This window comes from Hemiscyllium ocellatum, chromosome 11 (assembly GCF_020745735.1).
Source record: "Hemiscyllium ocellatum isolate sHemOce1 chromosome 11, sHemOce1.pat.X.cur, whole genome shotgun sequence".
In the NCBI taxonomy this organism is placed as follows: Eukaryota; Metazoa; Chordata; class Chondrichthyes; order Orectolobiformes; family Hemiscylliidae; genus Hemiscyllium; species Hemiscyllium ocellatum.
In genome coordinates this window covers 28,317,624-28,339,445 of record NC_083411.1, presented here as the reverse complement: position 1 = coordinate 28,339,445, position 21,822 = coordinate 28,317,624, and the positions used below count along the sequence as shown (strand labels likewise).

Genomic DNA, 21,822 nt, shown 5'->3' with positions numbered 1-21,822 from the left:
ATGTTGAGTGGCTTCTTTTGGATCCCCAACTGGGAAATCTCACTACTCACTTGTAATAAGATATCACTAACCTCAAATACAATTTTTATTCTTATTACTATCTGGGCAAGACTGTATTTATGAAACACATTATTTGCCATTAAAGCTGTCCAGAGAGCGTGAAAAGGCAAACAGTCATATGGAGTTAAGATTCACAAGAACATTAAAAACTAGAAACAGGAATACACCTTTTGGTCCCTCAGGCTTGCACAGCCATTCAATAAAACTACAATTAATCCAATTACTTTAACTCCATTCTCTTATCTACCCTCACAGATCATCACTCCCCAATAAATCAAATGTTTCCACTCTCATCTTTGTTGCATACCAATGAATCAGGTGGTGTTTAAACGACCATCCAGCATTTTTATGACTTTTTCTAATGGAAGTCCACAAATTACCAACTTAATTCAGTAGTGTTCAAACTCTTCTGTTCACATATACTTCAAATTCCCACTTTATTCAGCCTCTTGCAGTGTGACTTTTTTGTCTCAGTGAGGAATATATACAAAGACAAAATAGCTACAGATAGTATGATAAATTTACACATCTATTGCATCAGTGCAAATTAAGATGAAAAGCACACCATAAATTTTAAAATAGGCTATTCCACACATGCATCAGTTGTCTAATTTCAAAATTATAGTATGATACAACATTTACGAAACTAAATTACTTTGTTTGCCTCCACATTAAAATAAAGACACTTTTAAAAAAAATATTTACCTGAAAATTAGTCCAACAGTTAGGGCTGCAGAACTGATGCACAACTCTATCAGTCATATTGTAATAAACCCGCTCTGGAAGATTCTTTTTACAAAATTTGCATTTAGTTTTGGGTCCTGTGATAAATATACACATTTAATTACAATTTTTTTGAGGGACTGTAAAACAATTCTGGTTGAAGTAATTCAACAATATTGTACTTAACTAACTCAATTTACGATGAGGGAACAGTAGTCAAATTGCAAGTATAAACGTTTAGCTAAGGAATACCTCATTACAATAAATAAGTACACAACCATCTTGCGTCACTGCCCATCTGACCAACAATAAATAAAAACACAAGAACAATTTTTATCTAGATCATCTCAACCTCAACCATTCTGGAGTAATCAGAATTGTAGGAACATAGGAATTAGAATAGATCATATAACTCATCAATCCTGTTCTACCAATCAATTACATCATGGTTGAGCATTTACCTCAATGCCACTAGAACAACTGAGCCTCCGAAGATCTCTGGGACAGAAAATTCCATCGATTAACCACACTGAGTGAAGAACTTCCTCCTCAACTCAGTCATTAATGGCCTATCCATTACCGAGCCTCACCAGCCAGAGAGAACATCCTATCTATACACACCCTGTCACATCTGTAAGAATTTTGAAAGTTTCAATAAGATCACCTCGCATCCTTCAAAACTCTGGAGGACACAGTACCAGTTTCTTCAATCTCTTCTTGTCGAACAATTCCTCCATCTTAAAAATTAGTCTGGTGAACCCCACTGCGCTACTTCTATGGTAAGTTTATTGTTCTTTACATAAAGAGACCAATACTCTTAAAAATTATCCCAAGTGAGGTCTCATCAAGATCTATACAAGAGTAGCAAGACATGTTGATTTCAGTATGCAAATCTCCTTATAACAAAGGCCAACACAGTCTTGACCTTCCTTATTCACCTATATGTTGCATCTGCATGTTAGCCTTTAGCTATCCTTGAACAAGGACACCCAGATTCTGTTGGACACCTACTCAGTGTCCAATATCTCATTATTTACAAAATAGTTTTGTTTCTACCAAGGTGAATAATTTCACAAAAATTCACATATTCCATTTCTTCTCATTTGCCTAGTCTATCTCAGCCCTTGCGAGCTTCAATGAATCTTCCTCACAACTTGCATTCCTACCCAGTCCAGTTTTGTGACAGAAGCAAATGTGGAACCAGTACAACTCATCCCGATATCCCACAACTAACAGCCGAGTGGGAATAAGGTGCTTAGTCTCAATTGCTTTTTTTTTGTGTTAAGCAATTCTGAATCATGCTAGTGCACTTCACCCTCTAAAAGCTTTATTTACTATCCAATTAATATCCTCAAAAAACTCCAACAGGTTCATTAGACATCACTTCCCTTACTTAAACCCATGCTGACTATGCCAAATTCAACCATTTGTTTGAAAACATCCAGTTTTCACATTATTTATCCGCTATTCCAACGGATATCGAGCAGTGTAATTTTGTCAGAACGGAACAAGTCACACTGGACTTGAAATGCTAACACTATTTTTCTCTCTAATAATGCTACCTAACCTGCCAAGTTTCTCCAGTATTCTGTGTTTATTCGTGGTCATCCTTTACTGGGTTTTAAATTCCTCCCAATTTTCAAGTTTACCACATTTTTCTGGCACCCTTATACATAATTTCACTTGATCTATTGTAATCTTTAACTTCTCGTGTCAGACATGGTTGATTCACCTCTCCTGTTGGGCGTTTGCATTTTTGAGGGATTAGATTAGATTACTTAGTGTGGAAACAGGCCCTTCGGTCCAACAAGTCCACCGAAGCACAACCCACCCAGGCCCACCTAACACTTAGCATGGTGCTAAACAATTTAGCATGGCCAATTCACCTAACCTGCACATTTTTGTACTGTGAGAGGAAACCAGAGCACCCCGAGGGGGCTCATGCAGACACAGGGAGAATGTGCAAACTCCACACAGTTGCCTAACGCAAGAATTGAACCCGGGTCTCTGGTGCTGTGAGGCAGCAGTGTTAACCACTGTGCCACCATGCCTCCCATCTAGATATGTTGAAAATTACACAGTACTTCTTTAGATATTCAGCATTCCCCATCTACCTTCAAATCTCGTAACTTTTGAATCCATCAGTTAATATGCCCCTCAGTTTCCTTTCTTCAGATCTAAGGCGCAGTTTCAGAATGAATAATTTAACATTCAGATCAAATGCATTATTACGGTCAATAACGGGTGGAAGGGTAAAGTACTACGAACTGAATTTCATTCTATATCAACGTCCTCCCTCTACAATAATATTAGCAAATCACCCAACCCTGCAACAATATATCCTTCCCCCGCCCCTCATTGCATTTCATGGCAGAGAAAACACAAGCCACAAACTAACCCAAAGCCAGTTCAATACCATCACTTGATGTTAGCCATATTGGCTTTTTGACTGTCAAAGAACTGAAATCATTTATGATTTCAATGCCTCAACACATTTATGATTCATCACCCCACCTCAAACCTTGATAGGGAATTGGTCTACTCATCCTCTAATCATAAGAGATATCAGTTCACTCCTACTCTGAAAGGACAGGAACCATCACTGATCCAATTGAGAATTGCTACATTAACTGTCTTTTTATTAATAGTAATTTTTGTTTGGCCTTCTCAATAAAATAACCTGTTCCTGAGTACACATTCTCTCAACACAACACTGAAGATCAGAAACATGCTTCATTTAACAGCACTATCTTTCCTCAAAGATGTGGAGCACATAAGACAGAAGAAATAAAAGTTACAATACCTATTGTGCCAGACTGTTTTACTTTGTATGAAGTGATGCAGCACAGTGAACAGAAAAAACCCATCTTTCCAGTGGTGTCCACATTTGCTATCATGTCGAAATTCTTGCCCAAAGTTTTGCACCAAGCACAAGGAAGCACTTTTGTGTTTTTCTGAAGAAAGAATGGAGAAAAAGATGTAATGTTTCACAATTGGCTATTCGTAAGTAATTAAATGGATATGTCAATATTACTCTGTTTTTCTCAGCCAGATTAAACTAACTGTGTTGGTTCTTAATGATGTAAGCAATTGATACGGTTCAACTGGTCCTTGAAAAAAAAGGCTTGCTGGGACAAGGTATATAATGTAGTGAGCTCTATCAGAAAATGTAGATATTGAGTATGGATAGGATGGGAACTGAAGCAGATTCAATAATAAAACGTACATTAATTTTTATAACTGCGTAACTGGGTTAAAAACATTCAGGCAAGGACAGGACAATGGAACTAAGTGGATAGCTCATTGAAATTGTCAGCATAGGACCTCCAAATTAGTCTCTCAAATGAAAAACACAGTCACTTTCAGAAAACCTCTGCCTGGAAGAATACATATATGATTTGAAGATGTAAGCTCAACCAACCGCATAATAAAAATAATCGGGTGTCCATAAGACAGACCAATTTGCTGTACTGGGAATCAGCAAGCTCGTAACAGAGCAACCATTCAAGATAACAGGGTGAAACAGCAGAGAGAAAGTCAATCTAAACTGGTCTCACTCAGCTCAACATCATAACACTATTTAGTGCAACTTTGCTGAAGACTGCCAGCTCACCAAATTCAAAACATGACTAGGGACTCAAAATAAGAGAAAACTTTATTTTCCCCATAAGCTTTTGCATATGGAATTGCAGTATGGACATGACTAGAGAGAAACATTGCTTCGATCTACATGATACAGGAATTCAATACTTAAAAAAACCAATTTCATGGAACTTGATCAACAAACAAGGTTTAAAAAAGAAGTTAAGAAATGTTAACAAACTTTTGGTCAGATAAGGAGCTTTTTAACTAAGATCTGAAAGGAGAAGACAGATGACTGAAAGAAAATTCTATTTGCAAGAAGCCCAAGTGACATAAGGCATGACCACTCATAATGGGTTAAAAGGTGGAGGAATGTCAATACACAATGAGTAGTCATTTGAAGTAAGCTTTTTGCTTCATCTGTGTTGGGGTGGGGAATTGCAATGGAGAGTTAGGTGGTGGGCCTCATGTTGCTAAAAAGGATATGGAGAGAAGTTTGAAACACAGGAGGAGGTGGTCAAATACTAGTTGATTGAAACGTTTGGGGTAAATTGGTTGACTGGACTTGCAGTCAGTTTAGGAAACAGGCAAAAGATAATGATCTTAAGTTTAATACACCATTCTGGCCAGATTGGTATGAAATAGATTACTTTGATAAGCACAAGAAAAAATATTAGAGAGAACTGTAAACTAACCACAGGCGTAAGTAATTCTGAACACCACTGTTGTTTTTGGATATATCAGCTTCTTTAAAAATGTTTGCAAAATTAAGTTTTACCAGAAATCAAAATAAAATGTATTTATTTATTCAGCGAGTAAAACGATGCACATGTTCCCATGTTAATCAACATGCCTGCAGTTTGATATACAACAGCACCCTCAAATCAGGTGTAATTGCTGTGGATTAATTCCAGTTTGGGTAATTTGGTAGGATTAGGGTAATGTCTATGAATAACCTTTATTAAAAATCAAGAAGCAAAACTAAAAGTGCACACCTTTCTCTTTGCAAATACTACTGAGCCTTTCGAATTTCTTTAATCTTGGAATATAAAACAATGTTATGGCATTTTAGCCAACACTCCTATCTCAATCAATATTAAAACAGATTAGCTGGGAATTCATTGCCACTTGTTTGCATCAAAAAGAAACTGTGTAAAATGTTTTACAATACATATATAACAAGTACGACATAAAATAATGTTTTCCCTTACCAACCTCCATTGAAGACTGGGAGGAGTCACTTGCTGCCCACGTGAGAAACCAACAGAGTACAGAAACACTGGAAACACAGACTTCTTTAAAAATCAAAGATGGATGTGAAAACAGACAAAATTCAGGATGAGATACAAGGTTACCTTTTTGTACATATTCAAACAGCCTGTGTTACAGAACCTCCTCTGTTGTCCTTCATGATACAAGTACTGAAGCATAAATCCTCGGTTGTAAAAATAAACCCCACAGTTATCACAACAGTTGGTTTTCAGGCCATTGCTTGCTCTGAACTTGCTGAAACAGGCATTGCTGCACAGCCGATGGACGACGTTTCCATTACTGACTTCATGCAGAATCTAGAGGCAAAACAATTAATAGTTTTGTGCAACATTATGTTAATGAATAATACAATGACTCTATGATAACTCTGGGGAAAAGGCAGTTGCACCCGAACTCCTTATTACTTGCAACCTCGAACAGCACTTGCCATTCACGAGCCTCAGAGTCTTTACATTTAGAACAAGTTTGGTCCTCAGTCAAGATTCCAGTGAGAATTTTGTCTTGGAAAGTTATAAGAATGAGCAAAGCCAATGAACTCATTTGACAGCCATTCAGAAGTGTTGCGTGGCTGGACCACTTACATTCCTCCTCTATCAGTGTTACCAATAACGGTGAAAAAGTGACTGGATTTAGTGTGATCAATTGTAGGCCCACAATATTTTGAAGTTACATAATGGTTCTCATGAAGCTTGTACAAAGCAATTTGGATCCCAGGCTGAAATCCGCCTCAATGTATCATATTTTACTTCTTTTTTCTTTTAACAAAGTGGTCTCTCACTGAAAGCACACAAGGCTGCAGGTTTGGTCTTAACAGTAAAACAAAAATTTAACAAAAGAAACCAGAACAAAATAAAACAAACTAAATGATTTACACATAACACACAATTAAAGATTACAAACATGCAGTAAAATATTATTCCTTTAAAATCACCCCATTGAAATACCAAAGAGAATTCCCATCTCAATCACACACAAGCTTTGGATTTAGCTGTGACTTCAATTTCTGATCTCAAGAATCTGATTGCTCAATGTTTCACACAACTGAGCTTAGACTTTCTTTATGCCACATCATACCTTTAAGGTTTCAACCAAACACTTCTTGTCAAGAAATTTTAAACTAAAGTTCTAGGATTAAGGTAACCTATTTCTTAACTATTCTAAGCTATCACCCTTTCTCAGGACCAACTAGTTTACACATTATGCTTCAACCAAGACTTCTGCAAAAATGCCAAACTAAAAGTTAAAAGTTCTCCTTGGGGATTTTCCCTAAAATTAAAAACAAAATCAACCTCTGACCTTCTAAACTGGAAGCCTAATGTACACAATGGAAACAGACTCCCATCATCCTCCAAGAATACATACACACAATATTTCTGAAAACAAAATCATGATGGCTATAGAAATACTTAGAAGTTGATCACTAAACCCTTTCAGACACACAAACCATAATCCATATGCCATTAGCTCAAGTTCAAACTCTACAATAAATGATATATATATTAATCACACACCTTACATGAGTTATTATAACATTCTACAAGAAAAGAATTGGTGTTATATCACAAAGATCTCAAGATAGAAGTACCTGTAATAGATTCAAATTTTTAAACAACATTAACAAATATTTAATTGCACATTCTGAAGTCACTTCTGCAATATATAGCAAACAAACTCAATTGACGAGTTTGGGGCTCTATTTTTCTAACATCATGGGCCTTTTCAGTTGGATGCTTAAGATCCCATGATGCTGTTTGAGGTCTGCACCATTCTTGAAGAAACAAACATTCATTGAATGGTGTTACCAGCTATATTATTAAAATGCATTGACTGAGGTTTATCACCTAAACATCCAAGCATCAATATATTCAATCCGCTTTCTAAGCGAACACAATCAAGTGGCAGTACATGGGAAAATCTATCACAGAAGGTGCAACAACATACATTACGCTGTTCAATTCAAAGTCTCATTCGAGCGAGCTGAAATATTAAGCAAGTAAAGGGACAGTCCAGCCCCTGACTCAACTGCAAAACTCTAACCTAATAATGGCTTTGGCTGGTGCGAGCATAATATCTTTTGATTCTGCATAGATTCTGTAGTCTAGGCGAACAGAAGAGGATGAAGAAATAGGTGGGAAGGAGAGGAAAAAGGTGAAGGGAATACAGGCAAAATAAATGAGTTTTAATTCCAGCCCAACTCAGTATCCTTGCTGAATAACACACATGCAGAAAACCTAGCACATGCTGGGACACTATTCAGCAAAGCCTGTCGAACAGAAAATTAATAACCTGTTGGCAGAAGGTTATATGCAGCTGCACATTATATTCTGCCTCTCAAAATGTTCAGTTTTGTTAGGATTGTAATATATTTGTTCCATTAGGTATGAATCCTTTCCTCCTGGGACTGTATTGGCCTAGTCAGTGTACATTTGCAGGAAACTGCAGCACAAGTGGCAATCTCATCACAGTCCAGTACAAAGTGAAACAACTCATTTAAAATTATACACATCCAAAAATCTTAGGTTTAATTGCTTTTGAATGACCATTTATGAGTCCACCATCTTGAGTGCCAGGCTCACGACAGTATCTTAACTACTAGGGATTGGAATTTATATGCAATATATATGGGGGTGGGGAAGAGAAAGAAAAGAGTTTACATAGAAACCTAAAACCTCCTGTCCTATTTTGTGTGTCTGTGTTACAATGTGCAACTTAAAGGAGAGATGATAAAAAAGGATCAGTCTTACATAATATATTAGACTATATTCTTGTGCTATGACTTGTTGCATCAGATATTATTTTCTTTAAAAAAATCACGTCCACTTGGTCATCCTCACCTTTCCTTTTTTATTGCAGATACTGCATCTTGAGGAATCATCTGAGGAAGCTGGCTTAAGCAGCTTGGCTTCATACAGTGATAGGCAAGTTGAGTTGCAGAATTCCTGGAAGGACTGACTTGAACCAGCCTGTGCCACAACCAGTTCTTTTGTATTCAAGATATCCCTTTAAAAAAAGCACAACATTTCATTGTTATAAAGTTTTTTCTTTTTCCCTTTCTTTAAGGACGATAGAACAGGAGAATAAGCAATTAATTGACCCACAAGGTAAGGACATCATATCAGAATGGAACACTCCTATGCACAGCTACAGATATCTGGACTTGAGACTGGGATATAACAATCAATAAAGCTGCTGGACTTGAAGCAGGAAGTTTTGATGAAACAAACTGAGAAAATATCATATCAAAAAGTAAAATAAAAAAGCTAAACAAATAAAGATACTGCCATAGAATGGGTAGGAAACTATGAAAAATAAAGGACGAATGCTCTAACTATCATAATTGAATAGTATTTATGAATACACAAAGTCATCTCAACAAAACTAGAAAATTAAGTCATGGAGATGGAAACATCATAGAATTTTAAAAGAATAGGGATAATATCCCTGAATATAACAGAAGAAAAGGGGCAAGGTGGGAGTGTAAGTCAAGAATTTTATCACACCCCAAGACAGGGAAATAACAAAATGAAAGGCATGGTGAAGTGTTGCATTCAAACAAAGTAACTTTGATCTAAATTTAAAATTAGAAAGGTTTAATCACAGGAAGGATAGGCAAGAGATATTTCCTGACTGTTTGACAATTATGCAAGTCTAACAAGACACTAACAATGAAAGATCAGTATGAATTAGAATAAAAATAAGTGGGTAATATATTCTAAGCCTGCATTCAGAACTGTTTCTTTGGTAAGCCTGTTTCTTATTCTGTGGGGAAAACACTTTCACCCTGGTTAAATGAAGAGGACCAAAATAAAAGGCACCGTCATTGGATTCCTTGCATGAATTGGAAAAGAAAAGAAAACAAAACTGTAAAGGCACTGAACTGAGGAGAGCCAAGTACAACAGGTGGAGGAATTTGGTCCAAACAAATAAGACAGAAAACGTAGCAAAGTCAAAAGGTCATTTGTGGAAAACCTTCATGAATGGAACTGAGACACAAATAAATTTAAAATAAGAATACAAAGAAAAATAACTTCATGGATAAATTAAACCTCAACTGGAATCAAAGATAGATGCAAGGAGAAAAGTCAAGACTAGCAAGACCAAAGATGATCATATCAAAGCTAAAGAGCCCTTATAATTTAGTCTGATTATATTCAGGATCAAGCTCACTGTTCCTTCCTTTGGAGCTACAAAGCATTAATGGTCGCCACTGATGGACCAAACTGAAGCAACGCATATTGTGGTCAAAAGTACTGCACAACTTAATCATGGAGAACCTAACAGTTAAATTCCAATGTGGCTGTGCAGTTTGGTATATTGTTTGCTTTGCTAGCTGCAGCTCTACAATGAGCATTTATGGTAAACACATAACTTTCACCTCAGATTGTTTTCAATCATTACATTTCTCACTTTTATTGCAGAATGTACAACAGCTTGTACCTATTTAAAGGCATTGCCTTAGGTCGGTTAACAGCCTTTCATGTAAATCTGAGGATCTTTGGAATTTTAGAAGGATTTTTCATCATTTAATTAAACTAGCTCATTTTCAAAAATATGGTGGTCTCCCTAAGCAGGACCTTTATGTTGTGTTTTACTTCAAATATTTTGATTTTACAACAACAAAAATTTCAACGTCCAATGTCAACAATTAATATTCTTCACTGAATAAGTGTGCATCATGAGTATAATAAAGTAGGATTGTACAAGCACAAACATCTTCTTCCTTTACCCAGACAACTTTAAAGTCACAAACATGTCTCACAAGCACAATACAGTGCAAGTCGGAATTATGTCCAAATTAAGTATTCATGTAAAATAAATTCTCTTGACCCCTTTTACTGATATTTCATTTGGTGTGGTGCTGAGCCAGATGGTGCAAAAGGCTGAGATCGCCAGACCCAATTCCCAAAAGTGACAGATTAGCTAACGTGAGCTTTCATCTACCTCTGGACTCAGGAGGTGAAATCAATCAGGGTTCTTCACTTCTTTTTGTTCAACTTTATGATTAGAAGATGAAATTATACTTGAGTACAAGATTAGCCTAAAAGTGATATTGTAACATACTGGGAAAACTATCCAACACTGCTTTGCTTAGATCAAGACTTATGCAAAAAGAGAAAACAGTTACTTGTTGCAAAATGTGCATATCTTGGTAGATGATGGCTTCTGAGAATAGGTTGTGAGGCATGCAGAAGAGCAGAAGAGCTGAGGTGCCCCTTTTCTCTGGTATGCAGTTTGTCCCTTTTGCAGGGGTTTTTTGCAGTTAGCACAAGTTACTTTTGCCAAGGATCGTGAAGGCCTTTGTGAACGAGAAGAATGGATTTGGGCTTCAGCTTGAGCCTGAGCCTGAGCTGCTTGTAGAGACAATCTGGTGGTCCGCCGTGGTCGCCGTGAAACATAGTCTTCCTCCTTAACATTAACCATTGTGGTGGCACTATCCTTCACTGAAGGAAGAAAGAAATTAGAATAAAAGGAATAAAACAGAATGGCATAAAACAGTGCTTTTCATACTTCCTCAACTAGCAAATGATGCCCATTCAGCAGGACAATAGGTTCAAGTTATTGTTTCAGATTCAGCCAGCCAGACAATATGAAAGTTTCCCAAATCTACAGTGTGGAAGCAGGCCATGCAGCCATCAAATCCACACCAACCCTCAGATCATCCCTCCCTCACACCCCACCCCCACAAAACAAACCTTAATCACTATAGCCCTGCATTTACCATGACTCACCCATCTAGCCTGCACACCCCTAGACACTATGGGACAATTTAGCATGGCCAATCCACCTAAATCTGCACCTGGATTGTGGGAGGAAGCCAGAGCACCCAGAGGAAACCCATGAAGACACAGGGAGGAAACCACCTGTAAAGCTCCTAAGAACCTCCAAAAATGAATATGAAGTACTGTATATTCTAACATATCAATCCATAACAAAAGACCCAACAACCAACTGCAGCGAAGACACCAGGATTAGTTTATGCACAAGAAGCTAAATTCATGTGGAGTTACTAATCACATTTTGAACAGAGCGAAGGTACTTGATCTATTACTCCAACCTCTCAGTATGCTTGATGATCAACTGACCCTTGGAGTTATCTAAAATGTGCAGCATAGAAACAGGATATTCATTCCAAATGATCCTGGACATTAATGCACAACATCAATGGTCAAAATATCCTATTCCCTTCTTCTCATTTATCCAACTTTTCCTTCAATTTATTTTGTTCTGCAAATTCAAGTCCTCAAAGCAATCAGCCCATTTCTCCATTTGAAACAGAGTAGAAGTTGACTGCTCCGTCATTTAATACAATCATGGCTGATCAACACCTCAATGCCTTTTATCTGTGATTTCCGCATAACTGTTTAAAGCTTGATCACAAATCTCAGCCTCTACCTTAAACATACTCAAAGACTAAGTTTCACAGACCTCCAATCTGAACTCCAAAGATTTATAGCTCTCTGAGTAAAAACATTTCTCCTCAACAGACCTAAGTCATATGCCCATTATTTTTAAACTCTGTCCATTGTTTCTAGATTACGAAACTGGGGAAACATCTAATCTACATTGACCTTTAAGTATTCTGCAGGTTGCAGTTGATCACCTCTCTCTCAATCCTCCAAACCCTAGAGAATACCCAGTTTACTCAATCTTTCTTTAAAGGACAGTCATACTATCTTTGGAATAAGTCTGGTGGACCTTTCTGCACGCCCTCCATGGCAATGTCCCTTCTAAGGTAGGGAGATTAAACTGCACAAAGTATTCGAAGTGTGGCCCAACAAAGGTTCATACAACTGAAGTAAAACTTCACTACTTCTGTACTCAAATAATTTTGGGATGAAGGCCAACATCGATTAGCATTCTGAAGTAGCTTTCACTGCATTATTGACATGGATCCCAGGACCCTTTTCTTGTCTGAAATCTACAATTTGCAACTTCTTCAGAAATATTCATACATCTGCTCCTCCTGCTAAAGTGGATACCCTCCTATTATTCCATGAGACATTTCACTGGTCATGTTCCTGCTTACTCACTAAGCCCATCCAAATTCTCCTAATGCAGATTTACTTATTCCTTAACATACATTTTCACTTAAATTAGTACGATCTGTAAATTTTTAAATGTTACACTTGGTCTCCACTGTCAAACCATCAATGCATATTGTGAACAGATAGAGCTCAAGCACTGATCCTTGTGGAATCCCATTAGTCGCAGTTGACAACAGAGTTTTACAGCTGTACAGTATAGAAACAGATCCTTTGGTCCAAATTGTCCATGCTGACCAGATATCCGAAAATAATCTAGTCCCATTTGCCAGCATTTGTCAACATTTTTCCAAACCCTTCCGATTCATACACCTATCCGGATGTCTTTTAAATATTTATAATCGTATCAGTCTCCACCACTTCCTCTGGCAGCTCCTTGCATACACGCAACATCGTCTGCATGAAAATGTTGCCCCTTAGGTCCCTTTCAAATCTTTCCCCTCCCACCTTAAACCTATGCCCTCTAGTTTTGGACTCCCGGACTCCAGGAAAAGACCTTGGCTATTTATCTGATCCATGCACCTCATGATTTTAGAAACCTCTATAGGGTCACCCCTCAGCCTCCAACGCTCCAGGGAAAAAAGCTCCAGCCTGTTCAACCACTCCCTTTAGCTCAAATTCTCCAATCCTGGCAAGAACGTTGTGAATCATTTCTGAACCCTTTCAAGTTTTGTAACATCCTTCCTGTAGCAGGGAGACCACAACTGAAAGCAGTATTCCAAAAGAGTCCTAATCAATGTCCTGTACAGCTGCAACATGAACGCCCCACTCGTAAACTCAATGCACTGATCAATAAAAGCAAGCATACCAAATATCTCCTTCACTATCCTATCTGCTGTCGACTCCATTTTCAGGGAGCTATGCACCTGTGCTCCAAGATTTCTTTGTTCAGCAACACTCCCCAGGACCTTCCCATTAAGTGTATAAATCCTGCCCTGATTTGCCTTTGTAAAATGCAGCACCTCATATTTATCTAAATTAAACTCCATCTGCCACTCCTCGGCCAACATGAGCATCTGGCTGGATTTACGAATAGGAAGGGCTTAGAGGGATATGTCTGTAAGAATAATAGGGTAGTTATGGTAGGGGATTTTAACTTTCCAAACATCGATTGGGACTGCCATAGTGTTAAAGGTTTAGATGGAGAGGAATTTCTTAAGTGCGTACAAGACAATTTTCTGATTCAGTATGTGGATGTACCTACTAGGGAAGGTGCAAAACTTTGACCTACTCTTGGGAAATAAGGCAGGGCAGGTGACTGAGGTGTCTGTGGGGGAGCACTTTGGGGACAGTGACCATAATTGTATTCGTTTTAAAATAGTGATGGAAAAGGATAGACCAGATCTAAAAGTTGAAGCTCTAAATTGGAGAAAGGACAATTTTGATGGTATTAGGCAAGAACTTTTGATAGCTGATTGGAGGCAGATGTTCACAGGTAAAGGGACGGCTGGAAAATGGGAAGCCTTCAGAAATGAGATAACGAGAATCCAGAGAAAGTATATTCCTGTCAGGGTGAAAGGGAAAGGTGGTAGGTATATGGGATGCTGGATGACTAAAGAAATTGAGGGTTTGGTTAAGAAAAAGAAGGAAGCACATGTCAGGTATAGACAGGATAGATCGAGCAAATTCTTAGAAGAGTCTAAAGTAGGAATATACTTAAGAGGGAAATCAGGAGGTCAAAACGGGGACATGAGATAGCTTTGGCAAATAGAATTAAGGAGAATCCAAAGGGTTTTTAGAAATTTATTAAGGACAAAAAAGTGTAACTAGGGAGAGAAAAGGGCCCCTCAAAGATCAGCAAGGGGGCCTTTGTGTGGAGCCGCAGAAAATAGGAGAGATACTAAATGAATATTTTGCATCAGTATTTACTGTGAAAAGTAAAAGGAAGATATCGACTGTAGGGAAATAGATCGCGACATCTTGCAAAATGTTCAGATACAGAGAGGAAGTGCTGGATGTCTTGAAACAGTTAAAAGTGGATAAATCCCCAGGACCTGATCAGATGTACCCGAGAACTCTGTGGGAAGCTAGAGAAGTGATTGCTGGGCCTCTTGCTGAGATGTTTATATCATCGATAGTCACAGGTGTGGTGCTGGAAGACTGGAGGTTGGCTAACGTGGTGCCACTGTTTAAGAAGGGCAGTAAAGACAAGTCAGGGAACTATAGACCAGTGAACCTGACCTCAGTGGTGGGCAAGTTGTTGGAGGGAATCCTGACGGACAGGATGGACATGTATTTGGAAAGGCAAGGACTGATTAGGGAGAGTCAACATGGCTTTGTGCATGGGAAATCATGTCTCACAAACTTGATTGAATTTTTTGAAAAAGTAACAAAGAAGATTGATGAGGACAGAGCAGTAGATGTGATCTATATGGACTTCAGTAAGGTGTTCGACAAGGTTCCCCATGGGAGACTGATTAGCAAGGTTAGATCTCATGGAATACAGGGAGAACGAGCCATTTGGTTACAGAACTGGCTCAAAAAGGTAGAAGACAGAGGGTAGTGGTGGAGAGCTGTTTTTCAGACTGGAGGCCTGTGACCAGTGGAGTGCCACAAGGAGCAGTCCTGGGTCCTATACTTTTTGTCATTTACATAAATGATTTGGATGCAAGCATAAGAGGTACAGTTACAGAGGTAAGTTTGCAGATGACACCAAAATTGGAGGTGTAGTGGACAGCGAAGAGGGTTACCTCAGATTACATCATGATGTGGACCAGATGGGCCAATGGGCTGAGAAATGGCAGATGGAGTTTAATTTACTGCATTTTGGGAAAGCAAATCTTAGCAAGATTTATACACTTAATGGTAAGGTCCTCGGGAGTGTTGCTGAACAAAGAGACCTCGGAGTGCAGGTCATAGCTCCTTGAAAGTGGAGTCGCAAGTAGATAGGATAGTGAAGGCAGCGTTTGGTATGCTTTCCTTTTATTGGTCAGAGTATTGAGAACAGGAGTTGGGAGGTCATGTTGCAGCTGTACAGGCCATTGGTTTGGCCACGATTGGAATATTGCGTACAATTCTGGTCTCCTTCCTATCTGAAAGATGTTGTGAAACTTGAAAGGATTGAGAAAAGATTTACAAGAATGTTGCCAGGGTTGGAGGATCTGAGCTACAGCAAGAGGCTGAACAGGCTGGGGCTGTTTTCCCTGGAGCGTTGGAGGCTGAAGGGTGACCATATAGAAGTTTACAAAATTATGAGGGGCATGGATAGGATAAATAGACAAAATCTTCTCTCTGGGGTCAGGGAGTCCAGAACTAGCGGGCATAGGTTTAGGCTGAGAGGGGAAAAATATAAAAGAGACTTATGGGGCAACTTTTTCACGCAGAGGGTGGTATATGTATGATTGAGCTGTCAGAGGAAGTGGTGGAGGCTGGTACAATTGCAACATTTAAGAGGCATTTAGATGGGTATATGAATAGGAAGGGTTTGGAGGGATCTGGGCCGGCTGCTGGCAGGTGGGACTAGATTGGGTTGGGATATCTGGTCGGCATGGATGGTTTGGACCAAAGGGTCTGTTTCCATGCTGTATATCTCTATGACCATGTGTTGCCAAATGGACTAGATTAAAAGTTACGATATCTGGTCAGCGTGGACAAGTTGGACTAAAGGGTCTGTTTCCATGCTGTACAACTCTATGACTCTAAGAGTGACATGCTTATTCCACCCCTCTATTTTCTGCCTGTTATCCAATGTCCTTTAATTCTGCTTATCAACTTCCTATGGAAACTTTATGAAGCAACTTCTGAAAGTTCAAGTATATATATTATGCTATCAGTTTCGTTTTACCAATGTTAGTAAAACCTGCAACGATTTCAACAAGTTCACCAAATATAATTTCCTAATCACAAATCTATGTGGTGTCCAACTATCATTATTATCAGAGCTCTGTTTATCACTTATTCTTCATAATGGCTTCTGATTTTCCCTACTCCTTGTGTATAAACTAACAAATCTGAAGTTCCTTGTTTTCTTTCTTGTTCTCCTTTTAAATGGTAGATGACGTTTGCTCGATTCCAATCCACAACTATTAGAATCTATAGAATTTTGTAAGATGATCACCAATATATCAACTGTCAGGTCCCAGTGACTCATTAACTTTCAGTCTTAATGACCAAAAATGATTAGTGCATCCATTAGCCTATCCAAGTGATACTTCTTAGTGATGTGCAACATTATTTGTCCCTTCACAAATGTGTAAAGGATTTGTGCTGCAGCCTCTGTGGTGAAGGTTGACAGTGCATCCTTAAACCTTTTTTTTAAAGCAAGAGTCACACTCTTCTGAAATGCAGATACGTAATTCCATGATTACATTTTAAAGTAAAAGTCCTGATTTCAAGAACTATAAGCCATCATCCCTCTCCACAAACCCTCCCACCATAGTTACTTTATATACAATTTCAATTTCTCAAATCTTTGGGAAACTACAGGAGATTTGTGCCTTGTATTTCAGACTACATTGGAAATATTCATCGCCTGCAGCTACATTTTGCTTGGAAGAAATGGGCTCAAACAGTATTTGGCAAAAATAAGTACAAATACGTTCTATATCCTTGCAATGATCTTTTTAAAAATATTTTTTGGAAAATATTCAGTTGATACATTGTGCAGAAAGTGGAGAAAAAAAGTGTCTAAATCAACGAAACAAGGCTAAAATTGATACTATAATAAATAATTCACATATTAATATGCTAAATTAAATGGAATCTCAAGCTGGACAAAGCCATGCCAAAAAGCAATATGCACAGTATGAAATAACTAAGTCATCAGCTTCCTCATGCTTTCATAATATTACAAAATTCTCTTTGCAGAATCACGATCATGGACATGGTTGCCATGCGGCCTGATAGGCTTGACAGGCCGTGACAGGCTTGATGGCACATTTTACTCTTAGTATTAGAAAGCAAAGATAACTTGGGCACAGCAGGGAGGATCATAAGACACCCCAAAAAAAGTCTTGGCAATTACAGATGTACAAACTTACAACTAGTTCTCCTTGATCCACTTTGCACAGGTAATCCCTTTGGACAAGTATAATCAGAAGAGCATCCACAAGGTTGCAGTCTCCTACAGTTTCACTTGCAATTCAATGAGTTTTTCATATGGACTAACAGTACATTTGAACAGAATTGCAACAGTCTACCTCTAGACAAAAGTCCATGCTTCACTATCCTACTCTCGCCATCATTTTTTCCAAGGACTAACTTACAAAAATGATTTTATGATAGGCCTCTTAAAGCCTTCTGTCTCTCATAATTCAACTAATCCATAATAATGCAGATTGTTCACCCCCTCGTACAAATTTTAGTATGCTTGCCTAGCTCCAGTTCTTAAGGTACCAATCTCCAGTTTTAACTTGCGACCTGAGAAGATTATAAATATCAATCATAATAGCCCCACCTCCTCTCACCCCAAACACATGAAGAAGGGATGATTTTCTAGTCATTACGACTAGGTCTCTCAAAATATCTTCCTCAACCACACTAAGTTACTAAAACTCATCTTCAAACACATTTAAAAATCTCGCTCATAACGTACCTCACTGGCCTCTGCCTGCAATTATTTCACCAAGTTGCTCGTGTTGCAATCGCAAAATGGTCAAATATGTTCTTCAAATATATAGTAATGCACAATACATGTTTCTCTTACCATTTGCTTTGTCAGAAGATGAACAATTTTCTCTTTTTGAGGATTTTTGGACAGTTTCCTTAACCTCCTGCAACACAAGTACAGTATGCTCCATCATTATCAGCCATCATAAACAGTTGGAAATAGGAAATGTTTAAAACTGTACTGTGCAGGTGAGCAAAGACAAAATACACTTACCGTGTCCTTATGTGTTTGTTCAGCATTGTCACTAGTTGCATCAGTTTGACAGTGAGACATTTTCACTTTAACTGAAAAACAGAAAAAAGAACATCAGCCTTCCACTTCTCAATTTAGAACTGATGGACAGATGACCACTCAATGGTGTTATAATGAATTTTCAATTCAAATCTACTACAAAGGTAAAAGGCACAAAATACTGTCAGAGGTCAAACTCTGAGTCCATCCACTTCAGTTTGAAAAGTAGAAAAACTGCAAAAAAAAACATTTCAAGAGGCAATTTACATTTAGTTTTAGCTTTCAATACATATTTGAAATTAGAGAAAACCACCGAATAGTCATTAAAAATTCTTAGACAGCAGTATAGACCCAGAACAAAGGAGGTGAAGAACACACTAAGGTGGCAAAAAGATAGGGTTAGGAGCAATCAATAAAGGGCTAACTAATGCTGTCTGATTGCATAAATTTCTGAATTTTTCATGATGTTCATATGCCAGTATCCTCACACAGAAGGCAGGCTAGTTCCAGATTTTATTGTCCTGTTCTTGGATCAAATGGCCCTGTCAAAGTACACCAATGTTTGCAAATGCCTTACTATTTAGGCAACATAATATGGCTGACTATGAATCTGATTGGCGAAAGCAAGGCCTGCAGATGCTGGAAATTAGTCGAGTGTGTGGTGCTAGAAAAGCACAGCAGGTCAAGCAGCAGGAAAATCGTCATTTCGGGCAAAAACCCATCATCAGGAATGAGACTGAGAGCTTTGGAGGTGGAGAGATATATGGGAGGGGGGTGGAGCTGGGGGAAAGGTAGCTGAGAGTGCAATAGGTGGATGGAGATGGGGATAAAGGTGATAGGTCAGAGGGGAAGGTGGACCTGATAAGTGGGAAGAAAGATGGACAGGTGGGACACGTCATGAGGGCAGTGCTGAGGTGGTGGTGGTGGTGGTGGTGGGGGGGGGTGGGGGGGGGGGGGGGGGGGGGGGGGAGGGGTGGAGGAGAAAGAGAGTAAGTAAACTTGTGAAATCCACATTGAGGCGATGGGTTGGAATGTCCCAAGGCAGAAGATGAGGCGTTCTTTCTCCAGGTGTTGGGTGGGTAAGGCAGTGGCGATGGAGGCAGCCCAGGACCTGCATGTCCCCTGCGGAGTGGGAGGGAGTGTTCAAGTGTTCAGCCACGGGGCGGTGGTGTTGGTTGGTCAGTGCAGGTGTCCCGGAGATGTTGTCTGAAGCGCTCTGCGAGGGGGCATCCTGTCTCCCCAATGTAGAGGAGACCAATCGGGAACGAGGGATACTGTAAATGACATGTGTGGAAGTGCAGGTGAAACTTTAATGGATGTGGAAGGCTCCTTTGGGACCTTGGATGAAGGTGACAGGGAAGGTTGAGGGTGCAGGTTTTCTAATTCCTGCAGTGGCAGAGGAAGGTGCCAGGAGGGGAGGGTGGGTTGTTGGGGGGTGTGGACCTAACAAGGTAATCATGGAGGGAATGGTCTTTATGGAAAGCGGATAGGAGTGGGGAGGGAAATAAATCTCTGAGGGTGGAAATAGCGGAGGATAATGCGATATATATGGGGGTTAGTGAGGTGGAAAGGAAGGACCAGGCGGTTCTTTTAGAGGGGTGGGGTTCAAGGGTGGAGGTACGGGAAGTGGACGAGATGCACTGGAGGGCTTAATCAACCACGCGGGAGGAGAAATTGTGGTCTTTAAAGGAGGTGGTCATTTGTTGTGTTCTGTGGTGGAACTGACCCTCCTGGGAACAGATGTGATGGAGGCAGAGGAATTGGGAGTAATTGGATTGCGTTAGTATATTCATGAATTTGTTTTGAATAAAAGATTTACTGTTATAAATCTTGTACTCTGCAAAATTATCGTTCATTAGTAAGCAAAAGACTTTCCATACGATTATACATTCAGCCTATTGCAATAATGCATTATCTCAACGGAATCTAAGAAAATCTCAAAGCTAGAATTATCATCATTTGTCCTAACTGTCCTCTCCTTAACGCTTCACTATCACCTCCAACCTGCACTTTTGGTTGTGTAACTATCATTCTGGTCTTGACCCAACTACATCTTCTGATGTATCTGCCTCCACATTCACAGGCAAAGTGTATGACCTTGCAACTCCCTGGAACATCATCCTTCAACCCTTCTAAACAACTATTTCTCTCCCTATCTTGTAAAGTCTATAATTATCAAAAAACAAAGGTGCATCAAGTGACCAAAAGGCCAGCTCCACTATTTCCTATGATTATGGCCAATCTGCCTAAATTTTATTTCCTACCCCCTTCACTCTCAACCATAATTTTAGATTACTTCTTCCAACTTTCCAACAATTGCCCAATTTATATTAGTTTCTCTGTTTAAGCACCTGAGATGATTTTCAAATTCGAACAAATATATAAATGCAAATAATACAGGCAAGTTATAAACCATTTTTGTCAGATGCAGTTTGCAAAATGCTTTCTGAAGCCCTTATGTTTTGTCGAGATATAGCGCAACAAAACAAAGTTACAGTCTTAAATCAGTGACCATGTCCAGTCATATCAGGTGCATTTTCAGAATATACCTTGAGCATTATTATTTTTGGCCAGCTATTTTGTGCCAAGTATTTTACAAGCTCACTCATACTTCAGATATTAATTACCTCACACTCTTAAGACTGTGTTCTTAACTGACTTACTCAACTCATTCTATTTTCTGCACTTTGTTGAGCTTGTCCTGGACTACATATATTCTTTATAAGCTCTTGGAAAAGACAGGGATGGAGGGGGAGGGTGGCCACAGGGGTGGACGACAAGAGCTGTCACAAACAGTGGCTCAGGTCCTCAACGGGATGGGAGCGAGAGCAAGAGCGAGAGAAGCAACAATCCTCCTTTTTTCACACCTGTGACCTCTATTACAATTTACAATGATAATTTGGAGTTGGGGATTAGATGCGGTGTGTCAAAATTCACACATGACATGAGGATGACTGGTAGAGCAGTGTGCAGAGAACACAGTCTGCCAAGGGATAGAGATTGGTTACATGAGTGGGTAAGGGTCTGGTAGATGCAGCACAATGTTGTTAAATGTGAGTTCCTCTATTGGTAGGAACAATAGCAAACTGGACCATTACTTAAATGATGAAAAATTGCACCATGTTATTATGCAGAGTGACCTGAGTGTTCTTGTGCATGAGTCACAAGAAGTTGGCTTGCAAGTGCAGTAGGTAATTAAGGCAGCAAATGGAATATTGTCCTTCATTGCTAGGGGGATGGAGTTTAAAAATAGGGAGGTTATGCTGCAGTTGAATAGGGTGCTGGTGAGGTCACACCTGGAGT

At 39.1% G+C, this 21,822-nt stretch overlaps 1 protein-coding gene across 5 annotated transcripts in view; it reads right to left on the bottom strand.

Annotated features, from left to right (window-relative positions):
* The window catches only part of LOC132820402 (zinc finger MYM-type protein 3-like), a 145,161-nt gene that overhangs the window by 74,719 nt on the left and 48,620 nt on the right, over positions 1 to 21,822 (bottom strand). For all 5 annotated transcript variants that reach the window (XM_060832494.1, XM_060832497.1, XM_060832498.1 and 2 more), the window contains exons 3-9: positions 18,502 to 18,572; positions 18,325 to 18,391; positions 10,763 to 11,078; positions 8,472 to 8,637; positions 5,721 to 5,933; positions 3,587 to 3,737; positions 766 to 881 (exon numbers count right to left, since the gene is read on the bottom strand). In XM_060832494.1, the coding sequence (XP_060688477.1) occupies positions 766 to 881; positions 3,587 to 3,737; positions 5,721 to 5,933; positions 8,472 to 8,637; positions 10,763 to 11,078; positions 18,325 to 18,391; positions 18,502 to 18,572 (1,100 nt within the window). The remainder of the gene's footprint in view (positions 1 to 765; positions 882 to 3,586; positions 3,738 to 5,720; positions 5,934 to 8,471; positions 8,638 to 10,762; positions 11,079 to 18,324; positions 18,392 to 18,501; positions 18,573 to 21,822) is intronic.